General features: G+C 34.9%; 1 protein-coding gene across 7 annotated transcripts in view; it reads left to right on the top strand.

Annotated features, from left to right (window-relative positions):
- The first annotated feature begins 1,432 nt into the window (after window positions 1–1,432).
- LOC148955738 (uncharacterized) overlaps window positions 1,433–21,682 on the top strand; it is a 109,685-nt gene continuing 89,435 nt past the window's right edge. For 5 of the 7 annotated variants that reach the window (XM_089103929.1, XM_089103955.1, XM_089103947.1 and 2 more), the window contains exons 1-3: window positions 1,433–1,565; window positions 5,481–5,681; window positions 19,653–20,279. In XM_089103929.1, coding sequence (XP_088960055.1) covers window positions 19,689–20,279 — 591 coding nt within the window. In that variant the 5' untranslated portion in view covers window positions 1,433–1,565; window positions 5,481–5,681; window positions 19,653–19,688. The remainder of the gene's footprint in view (window positions 1,566–5,480; window positions 5,682–19,652; window positions 20,280–21,682) is intronic. The other 2 variants (XM_089103911.1, XM_089103921.1) reach the window with 2 other exon arrangements.

Consider the following 21,682-nt stretch of genomic DNA (forward strand, 5'->3'; position numbering starts at 1 on the left):
ACTTTGTCAAAATGAAATGACGCAGGGTGGATCCATTTAGTCAAAATACAGCATTTGCAATGTCTCATAATTAGATAAAGGTATGAACTCAAAAGACACTATGTGTATCTAGTTTGTATAAATGAGCGTACTGGCAATATCCCAGGAACGGCTAAAGACATTAAGTTGAAATTTTCAGAGAGTACTGAGGGTAGCATTGATCTAATTCAAAATACAGTGACTCATGATATTTTTTTACGACTGTATCATTTTAAAAAATAGTACTTTATTGAAAATACAAATTCAGCTCCAAAAAGCGGAATGTTTTTTTAAGTGCGGATATTTCCATAAAATGCCTGTAGAAAATCAAAAAGATTGATTTCAGTGGTTATTGACGGGTCCTGATATCGACAATTTTTAGCATGCAATTATAATTCTCATATAACAACAGCGGCGAATACACTGATTTTATAGCCGTTATTTAAAAAAGGTGACCGCATGATGCATAGTAATTATCACCTAATTACCGTGGTGTCAACTATTAGCAACTTATCAGAAAAGGCTTCAAATGTTACATTAGGGTGCTGGTTAAATGAGGGTAATATTATCAGCGAGACCCAAGGTGGATATCGGAAAGGCTATTCAACAACAAATCGTGTTTTGTACACTCTATGCTCTCATAGGAAAACACTACAGAACAAAGGGTATTCTATATATTGCCTTTTTCGACATCAAACTTTGGGACCAGGAAATAAATCTAGAAGGACAAACGTGATGATTGAAGAAATTTTCAGAAAACTGGGAGACATGCAACAATCTACATTAGTAATATTGACTGCTATCTGTCTCTCAGTTTTCCAGAAAACTTCGAACGCAGATGCACTCTAATGATTTGCTCTTCTGAGTCCAATCTAGAATGGTCTCATCTTGAAGTTTGTTTGTGAAGTTAAGGGCTGGGCACACGTAACTGATTTCGGGAACTGATTTCCAAATCATCGCCGATTTTAAAAGAAATCGGCGTCGATTTGAGCTTGAAAATTCTTCTAGTTTAAGGCGCCGATTTACAAATCAGTGCTGATTTTCAGATCATACCAATAAAATAGGGATACCAACAAATAGTCAGCCAGAGGTATCTGTGGTGAAAGACCCCACTATTGAGCTGAGAAGTAACCTGAAATCAATCAAGCAACCATTAATAAACTCCAGTTGACTATATGTGTCCATGATCTTGTGTTTTTAAAATTTCACTACTGAGCTAAGAATTAAACTGAGAACTAAGCTGAGATCAATCATGCAAATATTAATAAACTTCAGTTGACTATTTGTGTCCTTGATGTTTTGTTTTGAAAATCTCGCGAAATAAATTTTTCTTTGGACGAGTTTTTCTTACCGCTATCGTTTGTCCACTGATGTTGAAATCAGTTCCCGAAATAAGCTACGTGTGCCCAGCCCTTTAGAAGTGAAGTTAGTTAGCGCTGTTTTTTGACTATTTTTTGACCCAGCTTAATTCAATTAAAATGCATGGGAATGTTTCAAGCTAGAAAATTAATCCTTATTAATGAGTGCAACTTTCGTAAGAAGTGAAGGTAATAGTCTATAGTTTTTGCCCTTCTGAAGGAAACATCCTTATGAAATTAAATAGTGGGCTACCATTAAGCCTGGATTACTTAGCCTATTTTATGCCCTTTTTTGATAAAATAGTGTTACCCTGACATTTTACCTTCCCCTTAATGTTCCTATATAAGGACCTAGAAATGTATGAAAAAATTAAAGGCACTAAAATGACAAGACTTTTAGGCTACTTTACAGGCTAATAGCCGTGTCTAGGCTATTTCATAGCCTAGCCTAATGCAATATCTGCTTCTGTTGCAAATTACATCTTGAGCCCTTAAAGGGGCCCTCTAGGTATTTTATATGAATTATGAAAGAGCATAAAAAAAAGCATCAAATGACGTTTTCACTTTCATCCTAGCCTAGCTAAATTATATGGCCCACTGCAAATTTACCTTGAACTTTAAACCCCCACCCCTGTAATGTGCAAATATATACCCTGATTTGGAATATACAGTACCATGAATTGTCAACAGCAAAATTTCAAATTGCAAATTTCAGCGCTATTTTTGCCAACAGCATATGAAAAACTTGAAACAGTTGGAAAACAGTTTGGATTGAGTTGCTTAATAAATAAGGTTTGAATTGTTATAAATAAGTATTTTGGGAATATAATACTCTTGAACAACTTATTTATAAGCTAGTGATATGTTTTTAACCCCTTTTCAATAACTTAACTAGGCCTAGTGTTTATAACTTCTTTGTGCGGTTACAAAAACAAATAACTTTGGGGCCCCTTTAAAGGCTCAAGATTCAATTTGCAGCAGAAGCTATTATTGTATTATGAAAGAGCATAAAAAAGCATCAAACAGTATTTTCACTTTCATCCTAGCTAAATTGTTGTGCCACCTGCAAATTCCCCCCCCCCTCCTAATGTGCAAATATATAGCCCAAATTGTATATTTCCTGTGTATTTTTTATTTCTTGATTTCATCTGTAGCCTATTGATTCCATTTACAGATGTATAGGTTAAAACAAGAGTGATGCATGGCTAAATACATGAAAAATATATAATTCAGGCTTTAATTTTGCACATTAGGGAGGAAAAGGGTGTTAGGGATAAAATGTAGTGAAACATTCTCAAAATATATTAATCACAATTTCTTTTTAATATTACATTATCCTGTGGTGGTACAGTGGGTTTAACCTTATGGTAGCTTGATAAGACAGGACCCAGAGATAAAATTTTTCTATAGCAATGCTGACACAGGGACCTTAGTAGTCAAGAAGAATCACTGTATATATAATTAGCAGTATGATTTTTCCCTATCTCACCCATTATAAAAACCCAGACCAAGGTGTGAGGGCTCCAGAGAACATATAAACATAAGCAACATTATATCTTTTCACAGGTAGACAAGTCAGATTTATCTTGAATGCAAAACTTGGCTTCAATGTTGGAACACTAAATTTTGAAGAAACTAATTTTAAATTAATTTATTCCAATACATATATGAAAATTGGTAATTAGTAGTGCAATGTTATTATTAGATGTTATAAGGAATTATAAGTAGGCTTCGAAGTCTACAGTTAGTTTCAAGGACATTTTGAGAAAGTTCCTGTCAAAATAAAGGTTCCAGAGTAATTGGACTGCTGATTGCGGATCAAATAAGAGGAGCTGTTTGTATGTGCTGATATATATATATATATATATATATATATATATATATATATATATATATATATATATATATATATATACTAAAAAAACTTTACAAAAAAAGAAAGTTTTTTTTAAAGAAAAGTAAAGGCCATATTAAACTTAAGATCAGTAGAAATAGAAGCCTACAATAACTCAAAATGACCAGAAATTATTATTAAATAATTTAATATTAATACTGTTAGCCGTTCTGTTGCCCTGGAAAATCAAACATAAAATTTAGCAGCTGAAATCTTTGAAATATATAGCTAGAAATGTATTATTTCTTGTAGTTCCCCTTTAGAAAAAAGTTTTAGAAATATTTTACAAATTGTGCCATAAAAGGTCTAAGATTATACAGACTCAGCAGTAAGAGATGCATTTTATTTATTTTCTGGTAAACAAACTGGAAGAATATTCTATAATAGGAGCTCCTCTAGCATAAAGCCCTGTAAAATTTTGGATCTGCCACTAAAATGTGTTATGTCCTTCAATTTTCTGAAAATTCTCCAAGAATTTTACAAAAAACACTTCTTAACAGACATTTGGTATATTCTTGGATAGGGCTATTGTGGCAACTTTTACCACAGATACCAATAATTAGAACCAAAGTCCTAAAATTGGTCTCAATCAGGAACCCTTATCACTATCTGAATCCACAAAGTGCAAAGATTTTCAAACAGAGGTGTTTACATACAAAACTGCCCATTACATACAAAAACATTGATTGAAGATGAAACTAGTCTTATCTCCGCTCTCCGCCAAAACAGGTAATTAGCCTTTTTCAAGTTTCACAGGAACTAGAGTCTGAGAAAATAAATATCACAACAAGAAAAAAAAATGATAAACCATCCAGTGGTGGATCCAGAGGGGGGTGAGGGCCCCACCCTAACATAGTCTAAAGTAGTGTAATTTACCTAGGCTAATTAATGCAAGTTTGCATTAATTAAACTTGCTCCTAACACAAGTTTATTGGATCAACCTATTTTGCCCCCCCCCCCCCTAAAAAAATGCTGGATATGCCCCTAAAACCATCACATCTATTCCACCAGTTATTAGAAGAAAAAAAAATTCCTTATTTTCACAAATTTCATCAACCCCCCGCCCTCTTTTTTAGAAATCCTACATAGGCCAATCAGTTAAGTCCACTGTATATAAATAATAGATTAAGTCATAATTTGTATATAAATTAAGTCATACCTGTGAGATGGGACAGTTGCAAACCACTTTGCCGGCTCACCAAGTTTCTTTCTGCTTCCACAATTATGAATAATACAATTTTGAACCATTTCTCATTGATTGACGCATACACACTACCCTGCTAATGCATGAATAAGTGGGAGGAGCTTTTGTTCACACCAAGAATGAAGAGCCAGAAATCATCTGCAGTAGACTTACTGCCTAATTATATATATTCAGTGAGAAGCATTGTTAATCTGGTTACTTACTTGTATTTACTTTTGAATATTATAAAGTAAGAATTGTTTTCTTAACATATTAACAACTGAGTTAGTTCTTAACAACACCCTATCAGTTGTTTCAAAGCTTTTTAAGGGTTTAATTTGGCTAAGCTAAAGTTTTGTATGTGCATTGCTAACCCAATTATCAAATCAGACCAAGAAATTCTAGAATTAGTTGAGCGGTATACAACTAAAAACATCAGAGGTCTCTGTGACATCCTGGTACTTATTTAGTAGCTGGTAAGCATGTGAGAAGTGAAGTTTGATTACTGCTAATGAAATAAACAAAATATGATGAAAATATAATAGTTTAGAAACAAATTTTGGCTATATACTTTAATATTAGGGGGATTGGGGTAAAGCATAGCATATATTAAATGCATAACCTAACCTAGGTCCCTTTCGCCCCCCCCTAAACGCCAGAAAGCTAAAGTTTAAATATAGTTCTTGGAGTGGGAAACCCCTTGTTTTTTCAGTGTCTCATAGGAATCACCAGGTAATGTCTATTTGATTGTTGCTTTTCTTGAGTGGCTGTCTTGCATTTTTACTGGCTACTAAATAAGTACCAACATCCCCTACCCATTGGCTTGACACATTGAATTCACCTGCACTGGCTTAGGCCTTATTGCCTAAAGAGGGGATATGATTATGACATTCAAGCTGCTCAACCATGAAAAGCTTACCCAAAACATCTTTCAGCTGTATAATCTTTTAAGAAAAATAGGACATGATAAAAAAAAACTTTTCAAGAAGCATGCCAACTCAATATTGCATTGCAAATTCTTTTTCAGCTGGGTGGTGAGTCTGTATAACTTTTTAGACCAGTAAATGCAGTCTCTTCTGCCATTGTTGAGTCATTTGAATCATTGGTTGACAAGGAATGGTGCAACAAGCCCTGGCAATTCGTTTGCAACTGACCTGATCAGTCAGCTCACTATCTTTACTGACTGGAGACTGCAGGATCATCTTATTTCTGGCAAGTGTTATTTAAGGTAATTTAAAGGAACGTTTCCTTCTCTAAAGCCCCAATTGTAGGATAATACCAAACACAATCAATATGTACAAGATCTACAACTGACATAGGGATAAGGTAAACTCACTACTCAATTCCTTTTTCTTATGCTCTTTCCAAATATAACATATCAATTTACTTGCAAATAACCCTTATCTTATGGCCCCATAAATAGTCTAAGAAATATCTGATGACTAGGCAATAGAAAAAATAATGAAATTTTACTTTATAACTTGTAAGGGGATGGTAAATTTTCCTATTGAACCATTCCAATTAGGCTATCTATCTATTTCAAATATATCCTAGGGTTATGGAGGAGGAATGGGCTGATGATGGATTGTCACAAATACAAAAAAAAAAGAATAAAACTTGCAATCTAAAAATGTCTCTGTTTTCATTCTAATATGTCTGCTTCTAGAGAGATGCTACACTGCAACTTTGCCTTATTTGATATGACTTTAAAAAGTAGATGATAATGGAAGGAGACATGATAATGTGATTAATAAAAGCATCTAATAAACTTTTCAATTAACTCACTAATGGAGATAGCTAAGAAATAGACACACCTTTAGGATCATCCTAAATCCAAGTATAACATTCATTTCTGTAGTAAGCAAATTGTACCCTACCTTCCAACTCAATGAACTTGGGGATTTGCAGGAGAGATGCAATGTAAGCCCACTGGGTAATGATAATGACCAGGAAAGGCGTAGAGAGTCCACCTCCAGCAGTTTAAAGCTGACACCATAGCACAGCATTGACTTGGTTGCGAGTGTACAAAATTGTTTACTAGTGAAGCTGATACTAAAAGACCTTTGAGGTTAGCTGCTAAAAAGGCAAGAATACCATTGAAAGCGTGTTCTTAATTATTTTCATTTAACTTGAATGAATTGCCATGTTTCACCTTGTTTTATCTATCAGCCCTGGTTGAACTTTGTTGAAGTGAGGATTCTGGGAAATATTTTCAGTTTTAAAGGTTGTATTTTAATGTATAATTTTTGTTTTATATTCACTTGTGTTTTTCTGTGGACAGCCCTTGGATTGTCTAAATATTTATTTGAGGTTAGAGTTTCACTGTCTTACAAAAGATCTCCTATTGCTCTACCTGTTGTTTGTGTTTATGATGGAAAGGTACTATGGTCTTTGTTGCTATTTACAAAATTACAATGGAATGAAGGAACTTGATATTATATTATGTGAAAAGGATTAACAGGAAGGAGAAATTGAGTTTATGCCAGGCTTTCCTAATTCAATTGAAATTACTGATTTGCCTCCTTATGACTTAAAACTAAAGAGTTACATGATAGATATGCTAATATGTGGTTTAGACTAAGATATTTCAGAGGGTATATGCAATGGAGCATGCCTGGTTGTCACTGAATTTTATATGAATACCAACTGCTAAAGCAAAGGATATGGAAAAAATGTATGAGGTAATGATGAACATAAATGAAACAAAACAAAATCTGCAGTTAAGAATTTTGCAATTCAATTGAAATGACATGATGAACAGAAGTGAAGCAGAACTAGATCTGTGGTTAGGAGACAAAGTATGGAACCAGCAATAGTAAGAATCAAATTGAATTACTAATAAAAATGTTGCACAATGAGATTTGCAGTTAAATGACAAATTAAAATTACAATGGAATGATGGAACGTGTTATTTTAGTATAAGTGAGGGATAAACAGGAAGGAGGAATTGAATTCACACCAACATTCTTTTAACTCAAAATAAATTACTGATCACAACTCTAAACAGCTAAAACAAAAGTTATGGAACAAGCAACAGTGAAAACTACATTGAATTGCAAATGAAAATCTATCACAACAAAATATCTAGTTAGAAGCAGAAAAAGAAGTTTTTTGGTATAGGTACAACATGCAAAATTTATATAAGATGATGAATGAATCCAAACAGATAAAGGAAATGCATGGAAAAATGTCTGAGGTAACAATGAACAAATATGAACAACAAAATGTATGTTGGATGACAAGCAACAGTGAGGATTATATTGAGTAGTAAATGCAATGTGGTTAGAAGAGAAGCAACAACAAGAATCACAATGGATCCCAGGAAAATGTAAATCCTATTGTGGTTGCAGTGGCAGCTGCTACCCAGTAAAAATAGCATGAAAATCCCCTAAAAACGGCACCAGATCGAAACAAGATGTATACCATTGAATTGCTGTGGCCACAAATTCTATTTAGGAAAATTAAAGTTCCTAGGTTTGAACAAAAAGGAAAATCACCTTTTTTGCATTGGAATCAATGAATTGTCCTCTTTTTATCCTCTGCCACTCTCTATCCTCTGGGCACTGGAACATTACAGAGAGCTGTTCAATGGCTCATTTTAAAGGAAATTGCTAAATCAAATGCCTATTGTAATTAAAAAAACATACAATGTTTAAAATAAAATTTTTGACAAAAAACTGCATCTTTGTATACAAGATGACGAATGGCATCATAATTGTTGGTTGCAAGTGATGTTAAAAATAAAGACTATATGACGACGTTAGTCATAATGACGCCAGTACCTTTCAAACAGTTTCTGGTAATAAACTGTGAGTAATGAGCAACTCGTCTCAATAGTAACCAAAACTCTAAAAAAAACTTGATATCAGTAGACACATAAAAAAATAGCTTATTACGCTGATTCCAAACATATAAGATTCATTAAATTCAGTGTTACCCATCAAAAGTTACAAGCCTGAAAAAATTTGCTGAATTTTCAAAAAAGGGGGAAACATCCCCTATAAGTCAATCTTAATGAAAATCCCACCGTCAGATTCAATGTATCTGAGAACTCTAGTGTAGTAGTTTCAAGCTCCTATACAAAAAAAATGTGGAATTTCGCATTTTTTGCCAGAAAGATCACAGATGCATGTTTATTTGTTGTTGTTTCTTTCAATGGCAATGGTATTGAAATAAGGGTCCTAGAAGATCAAGAGAGGGTGCATTTGAAGCAATATTAAAAGTTCTAGTGCTCTTTTTAAGTTACCAAAAAGATATTGAAGTGTATTTTGTCGAGTTTATTGATTGAATAAATTGATTGGTTTATTAAAGGGCAATTAGCCCCCTCAGAGGCCCCTTTATTCCCCAAAGTCACTCAATCAAAATTTTAAGATAGGCCTAGTCATTTTGTTCAGCATAGTTGAAATATCCAATACCTATGTTGTTAGGGGTAATATGACCCCTTACAGCCCGTGGGCAGAGGCCTATATATAGAATTTGCCCATTGTTTACATATAGTATTTGTTTTTAGGAAGTATACAATTTTTTTTTGGGGGGGGGGGGCTTGGAGTGGGTTACCATAGGGAAAATTGTCCGTGGGGAGGGAAACTTCTGGGGGTGAACTTTCCAGGGGAAGTTTGACACTGGCGGTATTTCACAGAATTCCTGTATGAAATTCTTTTTATTTATCTTACTTGCTCTTTGCCAACTCAATTTTGCATATAAAGATGTTCTGGGGGAATTATTCAGGGCTATTTTCAGCGTGTTTGGAGTTCCAGGGGAAAATTTCCATGGAAGGGGGGAATTTATGGATTGATTGGAAAAATGATACAAAATCAAAGCCTTTTTCAATGAAAGTATGCTAAGGAGAATTTTTCAGGCTGAATTGTCCACAAGAAAGTTTATGGGGGGGATGGATTTTCAGCGAAGATGGAATTGTCTGGAGGGAATGTCATGTGGGGTGTTTTTTACGCGGGAGGAAATTTCCACGGAGTTTCCCGTGAAGAGAGAGGTTATTTCATGGAAGATGGGAAGGGTTTACCAGCAATACGTGAAAAAAGTTCAGAAATTAAATTAAAAAAAAATAAGTTTTTTGGAACTGAAAGTAAGGAGCAACATTAAAACTGAAAACGGACAAACATTATTTCCTATATGAAGAGGTTCTGCTCCTCAATACCTTTATAATCACGCTAAATTTTGCCTGCATGTCCGAATTTTTTTTGAAACGGCTCGTGAAACACAAGGGTCGTTTAAATAGAATAGGGACCTTTTCTATATTCCGAGTATTTTTAATTAAGTGTTTATTTGTTGTTATTTATTGTTTCAATGCTTTATTAAATTAAGACCCGTTTTTCTTGCTGAATGTTTCGTAAATGGAAAAGCAGTGTGGTCTAAGAAATTATTTGGTTTTGTAATAAATCAGGAGTTAAGAATGACTGTGTTCTATTCCCCTTTATATGGATCATTTTGATTGACTTTTTCTTAAGGAGCACAGAAAAGGCAATGGGAGAACATGGAATCAAATGGGGAGTAAAAACTTTTCTAGACCTAGATTATGCTGATGATTTTAGCATCCTCGATTTAAGTGTGAGCAAAATGGATGAACTTAGTCCATCCATTTAGAGGTTTTGCGAGTTCAGGGTGCTAGAACAGGTTTGAAAATTAATGTTAAGAAGACTAAGTTGCTAAGGCTAGGAATAAGTGAAGATGAAAAGGTGACGTTGGATAACGAAAAGATTGACCAAGTGGACAACTTCACTTACCTTGGTAGAATTATTAGTGAAGACGGTGGGAGCAGTGAAGATGTTAATAGTAGAATAATCAAGGCTTTATGCGTTCTTTCACAGCTGAAAAAAGTTCGGAAAAATTGGACGATAAGTCTCCAAACCAAGATGAGAATATTGGAAGTTACAGTGATGATAGTGGTCAAATATGGTTCTGCAGCATGGGTGTAGAAGGTTTGGTAGGTGTTATCCAGAGAAATTGCTTACGGATTGTTCTGGATACCTGGCTGACAGACCGTATTTCAAACAGTAGGCTGTACGAAGAGTATGGTTCAATCCCGCTTTCTAGGGCTATAATGGGAGAAAGGTTGAGGTGGCTGGGGCACGTTCTGCAAATGAAGGACAACAGATTCCTGACGATTTTACTTTTTGGCCAATTGTCTAGGGCTGAATGGAAAGTAGTTCGTCCGTGGTTGGGATGGGAGAATGTCATAACGAAAGAATTAAGAGAAATGGGAACTTCTTTGGACGGTGTAAAGAGGGAGACTTTAAATAGATCAGGATGGAGGGGGAGCTTGCGTAGCTGTATTGGCCTCTGGTGGCTTTTTTTCTGCGGTGAGTTGTTAGTAGTAGTAGTAGTAGTAGTACAGTATCCTCTAACTTAGTGTTTTGACACCGGCATGCTCAGCAAAGAAACAAGTTACAGGATCTGGAATATACCACAGCTAGGGTACTATAGTTTTTTTGTCAATGCAAATGGTTAGCAACAAAAAAGAAAGTGATTGCTGAGTCTCTAAAATTGAGGTACTATCTACAAATAATCTTTCGATTATATCATCGTCTATTGGGCGAAATTTTTCCATGCGCTACCCTTAAGTTCACAGCATACGTTGTCAGCATATGCAATTCATGACTGACCAAATTCGCCATAAAACAATGAAACTGGCGGAAATGTCATGCTTTGACCTAACACTTATTTAAACAAACTGGGCTACAATAAAAATAAACTACGAGATCCTTCACGGTGTATGGTGAATTCCCCCTCCGCTAATAAATCCCCCTACCCCCCATCCTGTGAAAGAAATACAACCCGGAAAATCTCCCTGTAGAAAATCCCCCCTCCCTCTGATTTCAAAATTGAGCGGCCATAGAGACAGTGTGACAGATAAAAATAATGAAGGAAAGCAAGAATGTGGGATATTCTTCCTGTATTCCAAAATATAGGCAGAATGTAGGGTGTATTAAATATCCAATAGTATTTTAGATAATTGGTTGATATTGTTATTATTAACTGTTTCATTTTTTGTTCTTTGCTGACTGAGACTGATCTCTTTTCTTTGGATTTTACGTCTTGTATTTCCATCAGTCCATTGTCCCTAATAAAAAAATAAAAATAAAATAGTGGTGCTTCACACTACCATTTCACCGCGTAAAATTTGTATCTGACTGGCTGAAAAATTGGGGGAAGGTATTTCCCCCCCCTCCGTATGTGATGCCCTTGCCAATAACTATAGTTCACGATACCAGATCATCCCTTGAGATCATGAACGCGTCAACTAGACGAACATTAGAAGGTCTAAAGTCTGAAGTATATTTAAAGTGCATTTTTTTTCTCTTTATAATCTAATTTAGACAGCTATCAGCCAAAATCTATGTCAGAACTGTGCAAATTTAAAATGAACAGAGCTTTTTATTCCAAATAGGTAATCAATAGCATAAGTAAAGAAAGTTTTCAAAAAGCCTTGTTCCCATTTGGGCTCTCACTAGGCGTAGTGGAAGCCCAAATGGGAATCAGAAGGTTTTCCTGTCTGAAGTACTTGTATTGACTACGTGAATTTTCAGGATCGTATTTGCATCCGTGAGGCATTCCTTCTCCATCTGGGAAACTCAACATAATGTCCGTTGATACTTGTTTAATTGAATGCTCACATAAGAATATTCAATAGACTACAACTCGGTTCACCATAGCGTAAAATATTAGTTTTGTGCCACAAAATGGCAGGAAACGTCAATTTCCCATGGCACAACCTGTTTCGTAAATTTTTAAGTGATATAGAACTGTTAATATCCGTTCGAAGGAGCCCTCTTTTTGTATTCCAGGATCATCGGTTCGTAACGATTGATCCTGGGAAACAAAAAAAAAAATTAATTCGCGTTCTTTCTTCCGAGAAAAAAAAAACAATATTCTCCATTTTTTAGATAGGGTCTTGAAACGTCCACCGTAGGGTTTTCTAATATCCTGTATCTAATGTTGCAATTTTTCTCAGGCTTGTGGCGTTTGTTTTGTAACATTAGGCTCAATAAACTTCATGTATTTGGAATAAATATAAAAATCTTACTCTTTAATTCGTTATTTGTTATCCAATTTGCTTTGAGTTTTCGTTACCATTCACCTGAGTCGCTCCTTACTTGCTTTTTGTTACCACGAACTTTTTGATTCTACACCATATATTCTACATGTATTTGGAATATTGGTAGAATAGTTCATAAAAAATTTCTTTTCTTCATTATTTTTATTTGTTTTAATTTCCGTTTGGCTGCTCAATTTTTCCTGTGTGTGGGGGGGGGGCTACGCCCGACCCCCTCCTTTGCAAACAGTAATTACGATTGAAAGTTTGCCTTTCCACTTTGCCTGCACATTGGCACCAGAATGCCACTGGCACAAAATTACCTAGAGTAATTTTTTTACTCCGGATGAAGCAAGTTAATTTATGGTATTGAAATGAATAATGTTACCAAGGGCTCAAGAGATATCCACTGCTAGGCAATAAAATGGATCTTTGGTTTTAATCTCTTCTTTCATAAGGCGCGTTCGAGTATGCTGGCCCTTAACACCTACGTCGAGATTCTACAATGCACCACAAAACTGCCCGGAGTAATTTATTTACTCCAGATGAAGCAAGCTAATCTAAAGTATTGAAATGAATAACGTTACCAAGGCCTCTAGATATCCACTGTTAGGTAATAAAATGGATCTTTGGTATTAATCTCTTCTTTCATAAGGCGCGTTCGAGTATGCTGGCCCTTAACACCTACGTCGAGATTCTACAATGCACCACAAAACTGCCCGGAGTAATTTATTTACTCCAGATGAAGCAAGCTAATCTAAAGTATTGAAATTAATAACGTTACCAAGGCCTCTAAATACCCACTGTTAGGTAATAAAGTGGATCTTTGGTCTTAATTTCTTCTTTCATAAGGCGCGTTCGAGTATGCTGGCCCTTAACACCTACGTCGAGATTCTACACTGTACCACAAAACTGCCCGGAGTAATTTATTTACTCCAGATGAAGCAAGCTAATCTAAAGTATTGAAATGAATAACGTTACCAAGGCCTCTAAATACCCACTGTTAGGTAATAAAGGGGATCTTTGGTCTTAATTTCTTCTTTCATAAGGTGCGTTCGAGTATGATGGCCCTTAACACCTACGTCGAGATTCTACAATGTACCACAAAACTGCCCGGAGTAATTTATTTACTCCAGATGAAGCAAGCTAATCTAAAGTATTGAAATGAATAACGTTACCAAGGCCTCTATATACCCACTGTTAGGTAATAAAGGGGATCTTTGGTCTTAATTTCTTCTTTCATAAGGTGCGTTCGAGTATGCTGGCCCTTAACACCTACGTCGAGATTCTACACTGCACCACAAAACTGCCCGGAGTAATTTATTTACTCCAGATGAAGCAAGCTAATCTAAAGTATTGAAATGAATAACGTTACCAAGGCCTCTAGATACCCACTGTTAGGTAATAAAGTGGATCTTTGGTCTTAATCTCTTCTTTCATTAGGAGCGTTCGAGTATGCTGGCCCTTAACACCTACGTCGAGATTCTACACTGCACCACAAAACTGCCCGGAGTAATTTATTTACTCCAGATGAAGCAAGCTAATCTAAAGTATTGAAATGAATAACGTTACCAAGGCCTCTAAATACCCACTGTTAGGTAATAAAGGGGATCTTTGGTCTTAATTTCTTCTTTCATAAGGTGCGTTCGAGTATGCTGGCCCTTAACACCTTCGTCGAGATTCTACAATGCACCACAAAACTGCCCGGAGTAATTTATTTACTCCAGATGAAGCAAGCTAATCTAAAGTATTGAAATGAATAACGTTACCAAGGCCTCTAGATACCCACTGTTAGGTAATAAAGTGGATCTTTGGTCTTAATCTCTTCTTTCATTAGGCGCGTTCGAGTATGCTGGCCCTTAAAACCTACGTCGAGATTCTACAATGCACCACAAAACTGCCCGGAGTAATTTATTTACTCCAGATGAAGCAAGCTAATCTAAAGTATTGAAATGAATAACGTTACCAAGGCCTCTAAATACCCACTGTTAGGTAATAAAGTGGATCTTTGGTCTTAATTTCTTCTTTCATAAGGTGCGTTTGAGTATGCTGGCCCTTAACACCTACGTCGAGATTCTACAATGCACCACAAAACTGCCCGGAGTAATTTATTTACTCCAGATGAAGCAATCTAATCTAAAGTATTGAAATCAATAACGTTACCAAGGCCTCTAGATACCCACTGTTAGGTAATAAAGTGGATCTTTGGTCTTAATTTCTTCTTTCATTAGGGGCGTTCGAGTATGCTGGCCCTTAACACCTGCGTCGAGATTCTACAATGCACCACAAAACTGCCCGGAGTAATTTATTTACTCCAGATGAAGCAAGCTAATCTAAAGTATTGAAATGAATAACGTTACCAAGGCCTCTAGATACCCACTGTTAGATAATAAAGTGGATCTTTGGTCTTAATGTCTTCTTTCATTAGGCGCGTTCGAGTATGCTGGCCCTTAAAACCTACGTCGAGATTCTACACTGCACCACAAAACTGCCCGGAGTAATTTATTTACTCCAGATGAAGCAAGCTAATCTAAAGTATTGAAATGAATAACGTTACCAAGGCCTCTAGATACCCACTGTTAGATAATAAAGTGGATCTTTGGTCTTAATCTCTTCTTTCATTAGGCGCGTTCGAGTATGCTGGCCCTTAAAAACTACGTCGAGATTCTACACTGTACCACAAAACTGCCCGGAGTAATTTATTTACTCCAGATGAAGCAAGCTAATCTAAAGTATTGAAATGAATAACGTTACCAAGGCCTCTAAATACCCACTGTTAGGTAATAAAGTGGATCTTTGGTCTTAATTTCTTCTTTCATAAGGCGCGTTCGAGTATGCTGGCCCTTAACACCTACGTCGAGATTCTACAATGCACCACAAAACTGCCCGGAGTAATTTATTTACTCCAGATGAAGCAAGCTAATCTAAAGTATTGAAATGAATAACGTTACCAAGGCCTCTAGATACCCACTGTTAGATAATAAAGTGGATCTTTGGTCTTAATCTCTTCTTTCATTAGGCGCGTTCGAGTATGCTGGCCCTTAACACCTACGTCGAGATTCTACACTGCACCACAAAACTGCCCGGAGTAATTTATTTACTCCAGATGAAGCAAGCTAATCTAAAGTATTGAAATGAATAACGTTACCAAGGCCTCTAAATACCCACTGTTAGGTAATAAAGGGGATCTTTGGTCTTAATTTCTTCTTTCATAAGGTGCGTTCGAGTATGCTGGCCCTTAACACCTACGTCGAGATTCTACAATGAACCACAAAACTGCCCGGAGTAATTTATTTACTCCAGATGAAGCAAGCTAATCTAAAGTATTGAAATGAATAACGTTACCAAGGCCTCTAAATACCCACTGTTAGGTAATAAAGTGGATCTTTGGTCTTAATTTCTTCTTTCATAAGGCGCGTTCGAGTATGCTGGCCCTTAACACCTACGTCGAGATTCTACAATGCACCACAAAACTGCCCGGAGTAATTTATTTACTCCAGATGAAGCAAGCTAATCTAAAGTATTGAAATGAATAACGTTACCAAGGCCTCTAGATACCCACTGTTAGATAATAAAGTGGATCTTTGGTCTTAATCTCTTCTTTCATTAGGCGCGTTCGAGTATGCTGGCCCTTAACACCTACGTCGAGATTCTACACTGCACCACAAAACTGCCCGGAGTAATTTATTTACTCCAGATGAAGCAAGCTAATCTAAAGTATTGAAATGAATAACGTTACCAAGGCCTCTAGATATCCACTGTTAGGTAATAAAATGGATCTTTGGTTTTAATCTCTTCTTTCATAAGGCGCGTTCGAGTATTCCGAGCCTTAGGCCCGAAACGCTCTTGGGCGGCTTTTACTGAGCGTCTTTTTTTTTTTTTTTTTTTTTTTTTTTTTTTTTTTTTTACCGAGCGTTTCTTAGTCGTGTATAATAGTATGACTTGCATATTAGGTGGTATTAAAACGCTCGGTAAAACAAACGCTGGTGGAAGCGATGAACCATCCATTGTCACTATGGGCTCAATAAACGAACGGTAAAATAAACGATCGTTTATTTTAACGCATACGCCAAGATGGTGACCTATAGAACTAAGAGCATGTTCACGCACTCGGCGTTTTTTTTTTTTTTTTTTTTTTTTTTCACTGCTGGTGACTACTGATGAGAGAGAGTGTTTGCAGGACATATATCATAATAAAAAAAAACTGAATTTGAAGTCATAAATGAATTTCTTTCCCTGGGATAGGAGAGGCCAATTGTAAAAAAAAGGAGGATAACTTGATTAGGAAGTGCCTAGGTGCCTAGTTATCCTTGATTAGGATAACTTGATACAAGGAAGTTTGAAGTGTCAAGGGGTTGAGGCCAAACTAGCACCTACCTTTGACCCTAAACAAATCAAAGCCTATTTATCATTAATTAGAAAATGAGTGTTTCTGCAATTTATGTGCCCTAAACTAAATGTTATTTAAGAAAAAAACTGGAATTCATTTACATGAAGAAAATTTCTTTGTTATGGCTTTCAAAAAAGCTTAAAAGCCCCTTCCCCCCATTGAATGTACGTGTAATAAATTCATACGAACATGAGGAGGGCATACTATGTATTTTTCAATGTGAAGGGAGGGGGGGGATTTGTTGACTTTTCAATTGGTTTCAATGAAAATACAAAATGGCTTGTTCAGTAAACAAATACGAAATAATTAGCCCCAAACTTGCATTTGCTTAACAGAAAACTGCTTGAAAAATCCAACTTACCTCAAGAATGACACCAATTGAAGAAGTAAAGCCAGTTTTTGCTACGTGGGAGGGGGCAAAGTGATTCCAGCTTGCTTCAGACTCCTCCTGCTTCATTAGATAAATGCCTCTTCTCCATTCAAATTACAAAAGGAATTAATTGCAAAGACAGTTAAGAACTATTAAGTTTGACATATCTTTTGTATCCCAGCCACGGTATAAGGATTTTTCTTATTGCTCAATCATATGATTAACAGTAATTGTTAATTAGAATTGATTGTTTGGTCAGGCCTCTGATCGACGAAGTGTGTGTGGGTAGAATGTTTAGCGCCCAGTGTGTAAGCGCTAGAGTAGTAACGGCAAAAAGAAAGTTCGGCTGAACAAACGCTTGGTAAAATGAAACGCAAAGTTTGTTTTGGGCCTTAGAGCAACCAAAATCACTTCGGAAACTGATCTACATAGACGTAAAACCACGCTTAAAACTAATTTCCAGTAATAATAAATATTCAAACTGTTTACTCAAAAATACATCGCAGTATTTTGCTGGTAGGTACTACAATTTTCTGGAGCTTTTCCACGCTGCAGAATATATGACCGACTAAACAAATATATGGTATTTTAAAATAAGCAAGGCACGCTTGCAATAGCAGTTGCAAATGAATCAAAAGAGCTGGCTGTCGAATCAGAGATAACTATGACAAATGTCATTATTGTCAAGATTCCTGGATAATTCAAATTTTAGTTAGAATAGAACGAGCATCATCTGAGACACGATTAAAAGATCAAATTGTTGAATATGATTGTGTAAAAATGGTCTCAGCTTTACAAGAAACATTGTTCGGAGGGTCGTTTTAACAGCACTAAAACTGATATGTACTAATTTTCAAAATCAAGTTGGTTCTAACTGGAATGAGTGACTTAAAAAATTCTATTTTTTATTTTGTGTTTCGTCTTGTTACGCAAATTACAAGCTTGGATTGGATAGAGGTTTTTTTAAACTTCACTATTAAAACGATTTTATTGGTAGATGGTGTTAAAGGCTTCTGCCTTTTCTTTCATTTCCTTTACATCCCTGTGAAAATATAAAGCATAAATGGAAACACAAATGAAAATGAAAAATACCAAATATAAATGAAATTATATCGTACTATTGTACAGCTCTTGCTCTTGCGACCCATTTCGCTGTTGCATTTTTCTGAAATTGTTCTAATTCTTTCCTTTTATGTGAAAGTTGCCTTTGATTGCTTTTGATGAAGAAATACGTCTATAGCCCAGCTAAAAAGTTATTTAGTTCATCGTTTTTGTAAGAATTTAGCTAAGAATTTGTACAAATAGAATCCAGAGAGTTGGACATCTGTAACGAAACTTTTTGAACATCCTAGTTGCTTAAAATCTGACTTGAACTACGGGTGGGAATGCTAGTCCATTTATAGCGGAATTGTTTTTAAGTCAATTAGAATATGAATATATGATAAATAAAAATAGCCCAAGTAATGTAAAATATTACCTTTCAAATATTAAAAGATATCTGGATGATCTCTTAGTAATAAATTGCGTGGAGTTTATTGAGATTTCAAAAAATACAAACAAATAAACACGCATCTGTGATCTTTCATCAGGCAAAAAATACAAAATTCCACATTTTTGTAAATAAGAGCTTCAAACCTATACAGTGGGGTTCTCTTATACGCTGAATCTGATGATGTGATTTCCATTGAGATCACTTGACTTTTAGGGCTGTTTACCCCTTTTTTTGAAAATCAGGAAAATTTTCTTAGGATCGTAACCTTTGATGAGTAAAACTAAACTTAATGAAATTTATATATTTGAAATCAACATAAAAATTCGATTCTTATGATATATCTAGAGTTTCGGTTACTATTAAGCCGGGTCGCTCCTTACTTACAGTGCGTTCCCACGAACTGTTTGATATATTTAAACGATCCGTTTTTTTTATTTTATTATTATTATTTTTTTTTGCTGCCATGTGTGTATTTTATTTGTTCTAACATCAAATACAACACTACGGCAAAACATAATCACAAGGCTAACCAAGGTTTGAAAATAAAGTGTGAGGCCACTTCTTTTTAAGCCTTTTAAATATTCTTTATATTGGAGGGCCCCATTGTAGTTCCCTAATCATGTAGGTTGAAAACAAATAATTATTTTTTTGTCTTACTAAAAGTTTATAGTTATATTTCTTTTCTAGTGTGTATTGGGAAAATTATTAATATTGTTCAAATCTTATGTAGTATATATGTCATTTTAGCTTTAACTGGGGAGGAGACGTTGTCCCATCTTAAAATTTTTAGAAGATGTTAAAGTACTTTTTATTATAAGCTAAATCCCTTTGTGCAAGTTTGTTAATAAATGATTGGTGACGAATTTATTTAACTTTCATTTTTTTTATTTTTTTTAGTGTGTTGCTGATCCTGAGTGTACAGTGCTATATACAATGGAGCAAAAAGAGTTTTGTTTAAAATGGAATAACTACACTGATGTATATAAAGGAAATTTTGCTACACTTTTAAATCGTGAACATTTTACTGATGTGACGCTCTCTTGTGACAACCAGAACATAAAATGTCACAGGCTAGTTTTGTCTGCATGCAGCTCTTATTTTGAGAATGTACTTATTAACAATTCACACTCTCACCCTATTATAATTCTAAAAGATGTTAAATTTTGTGACATGCAAGCTTTAGTAAAGTTTATATACACTGGAGAAGTAACTGTTGCACAGACACAGTTCAACTCTCTACTAACTTTGGCTGATATGCTGAAAGTCACAGGGCTTGCAGATCCTGGGGAATCATCAGACAAGACAAAAAATGCGGCTTATCCTGTTGAAAGAACTGAAGTGTCAAAAGCATCCCCCACCCTGAAAAGGAGAAGAGTGGACTTAGACTCCGAACACAGTGTTTTAACGCATGACTCATTGCAGGACAGTGTATCTTCTATTCCTCTTGCAACTAGTGGTACCTTATTAAACACTAAAAATGAGACCAGGCCTAGTTCATCCCCTGTTCATCAGAAAGATTCACTTGTAAGTTCACTGCAATTTTTTTTCTGATTACAAAGACAATTTTATCTCACCAGATATAAGGATATCAAACTGATTCACTTGACATGAAACTTAAGTTATGATTTAACTTATGACTGATAAACTTTTTTTTAAACTTAAGTTATGACTGATTAACTTTTTGTGAAACTTAAGTTATCCATAGTTACATAATGGACGACATGAGGGTTAATTATTGTCCTTATGGACCAGAACTGCCAATTTCTAAAAGGTTGTTAAAATGTCTAACTTTATGGACTTTAAATTATCCGTGATAAAATAATGTTTTTTTAAGGGTTGATTATTTTCCTTGTGGGCTAAAAGCTTAGTTGGCAATGTTCTTTCAAGGCAAATTAACACGATTATTTCTATAACGATTTTAAACTAGTCAACTTTATGAAACTTAAATTACCATAATAATTTTTTTTTTAGGATTAACCATTTTCCTATCATAACAATATAGCTCTAACAATTTCCCTGAGAATGTCAAACTGACTAACACTATAAACGTCCAATAATCCTTAGGGAAACAACATTTGTAGTTAGAGCTAGTTATTTTCCTTATGAACCAACAAATACAACACGACTGACTAATTTTAGATGCCATAAATTAGCCTTAAGAAGATAATACCTATTATTTACTTGTTCAATTTTTTTTTTTAATTGGTCGTATAAAATTCAGATGAGTAAAACGACTCAGCGACTGACTAATTTTAGAAGCCATAAATTAGCATTAATAAGATAATATGCATTATTGTTTACTAATTTTTTTTTTTTTTTAAATTGGTCGTATAAAATTCAGATGAGTAAAACGACTCAACGATTGACTAATTTTAGGAGCCATAAACCAGCCTTAATAAGATAATACCTTTATTATTTATTTATTTTTTTTTTAAATTGGTCGTATAAAATTCAGATGAGTAAAACGACTCAACGACTAACTAATTTTAGAAGCCATAAATTAGCCTTAATAAGATATACCTATTATTATTTATTTCAATTTTTTTTTTTAATTGGTAAAATTCAGATGAGTAAAACGACTCAACGACTGACTAATTTAAGAAGCCATAAATCAGCCTTAATCAGATTATACCTATTATTAGTGTTAGTTATTTTTATCATGGATGTGTAAAAATTCAGATGACTATTTCTTGTTATGGGAACACAAATGCTGATAGCTTCTATAAGGATCTCAAACTGACTAAATTTCTGAACTTTAAATTATCTTAAATAAAATAATACATATTATTAGCAATAATTATTTTCCCCATTGACCAGAAAAAATGCAGTTAACAATTTCTTGTAAAGAGAAAACAACACAGAAAATTTCTAAAAGGAAGTCAATCCGACTAATTTTGTGTCCTTTAAATTATCCTCAATGCAATGAC

Source organism: Artemia sp. Qi Xiang Cuo, chromosome 2 (assembly GCF_049724085.1).
Source record: "Artemia sp. Qi Xiang Cuo chromosome 2, ASM4972408v1, whole genome shotgun sequence".
Lineage (NCBI taxonomy): Eukaryota > Metazoa > Arthropoda > Branchiopoda > Anostraca > Artemiidae > Artemia > Artemia sp. Qi Xiang Cuo.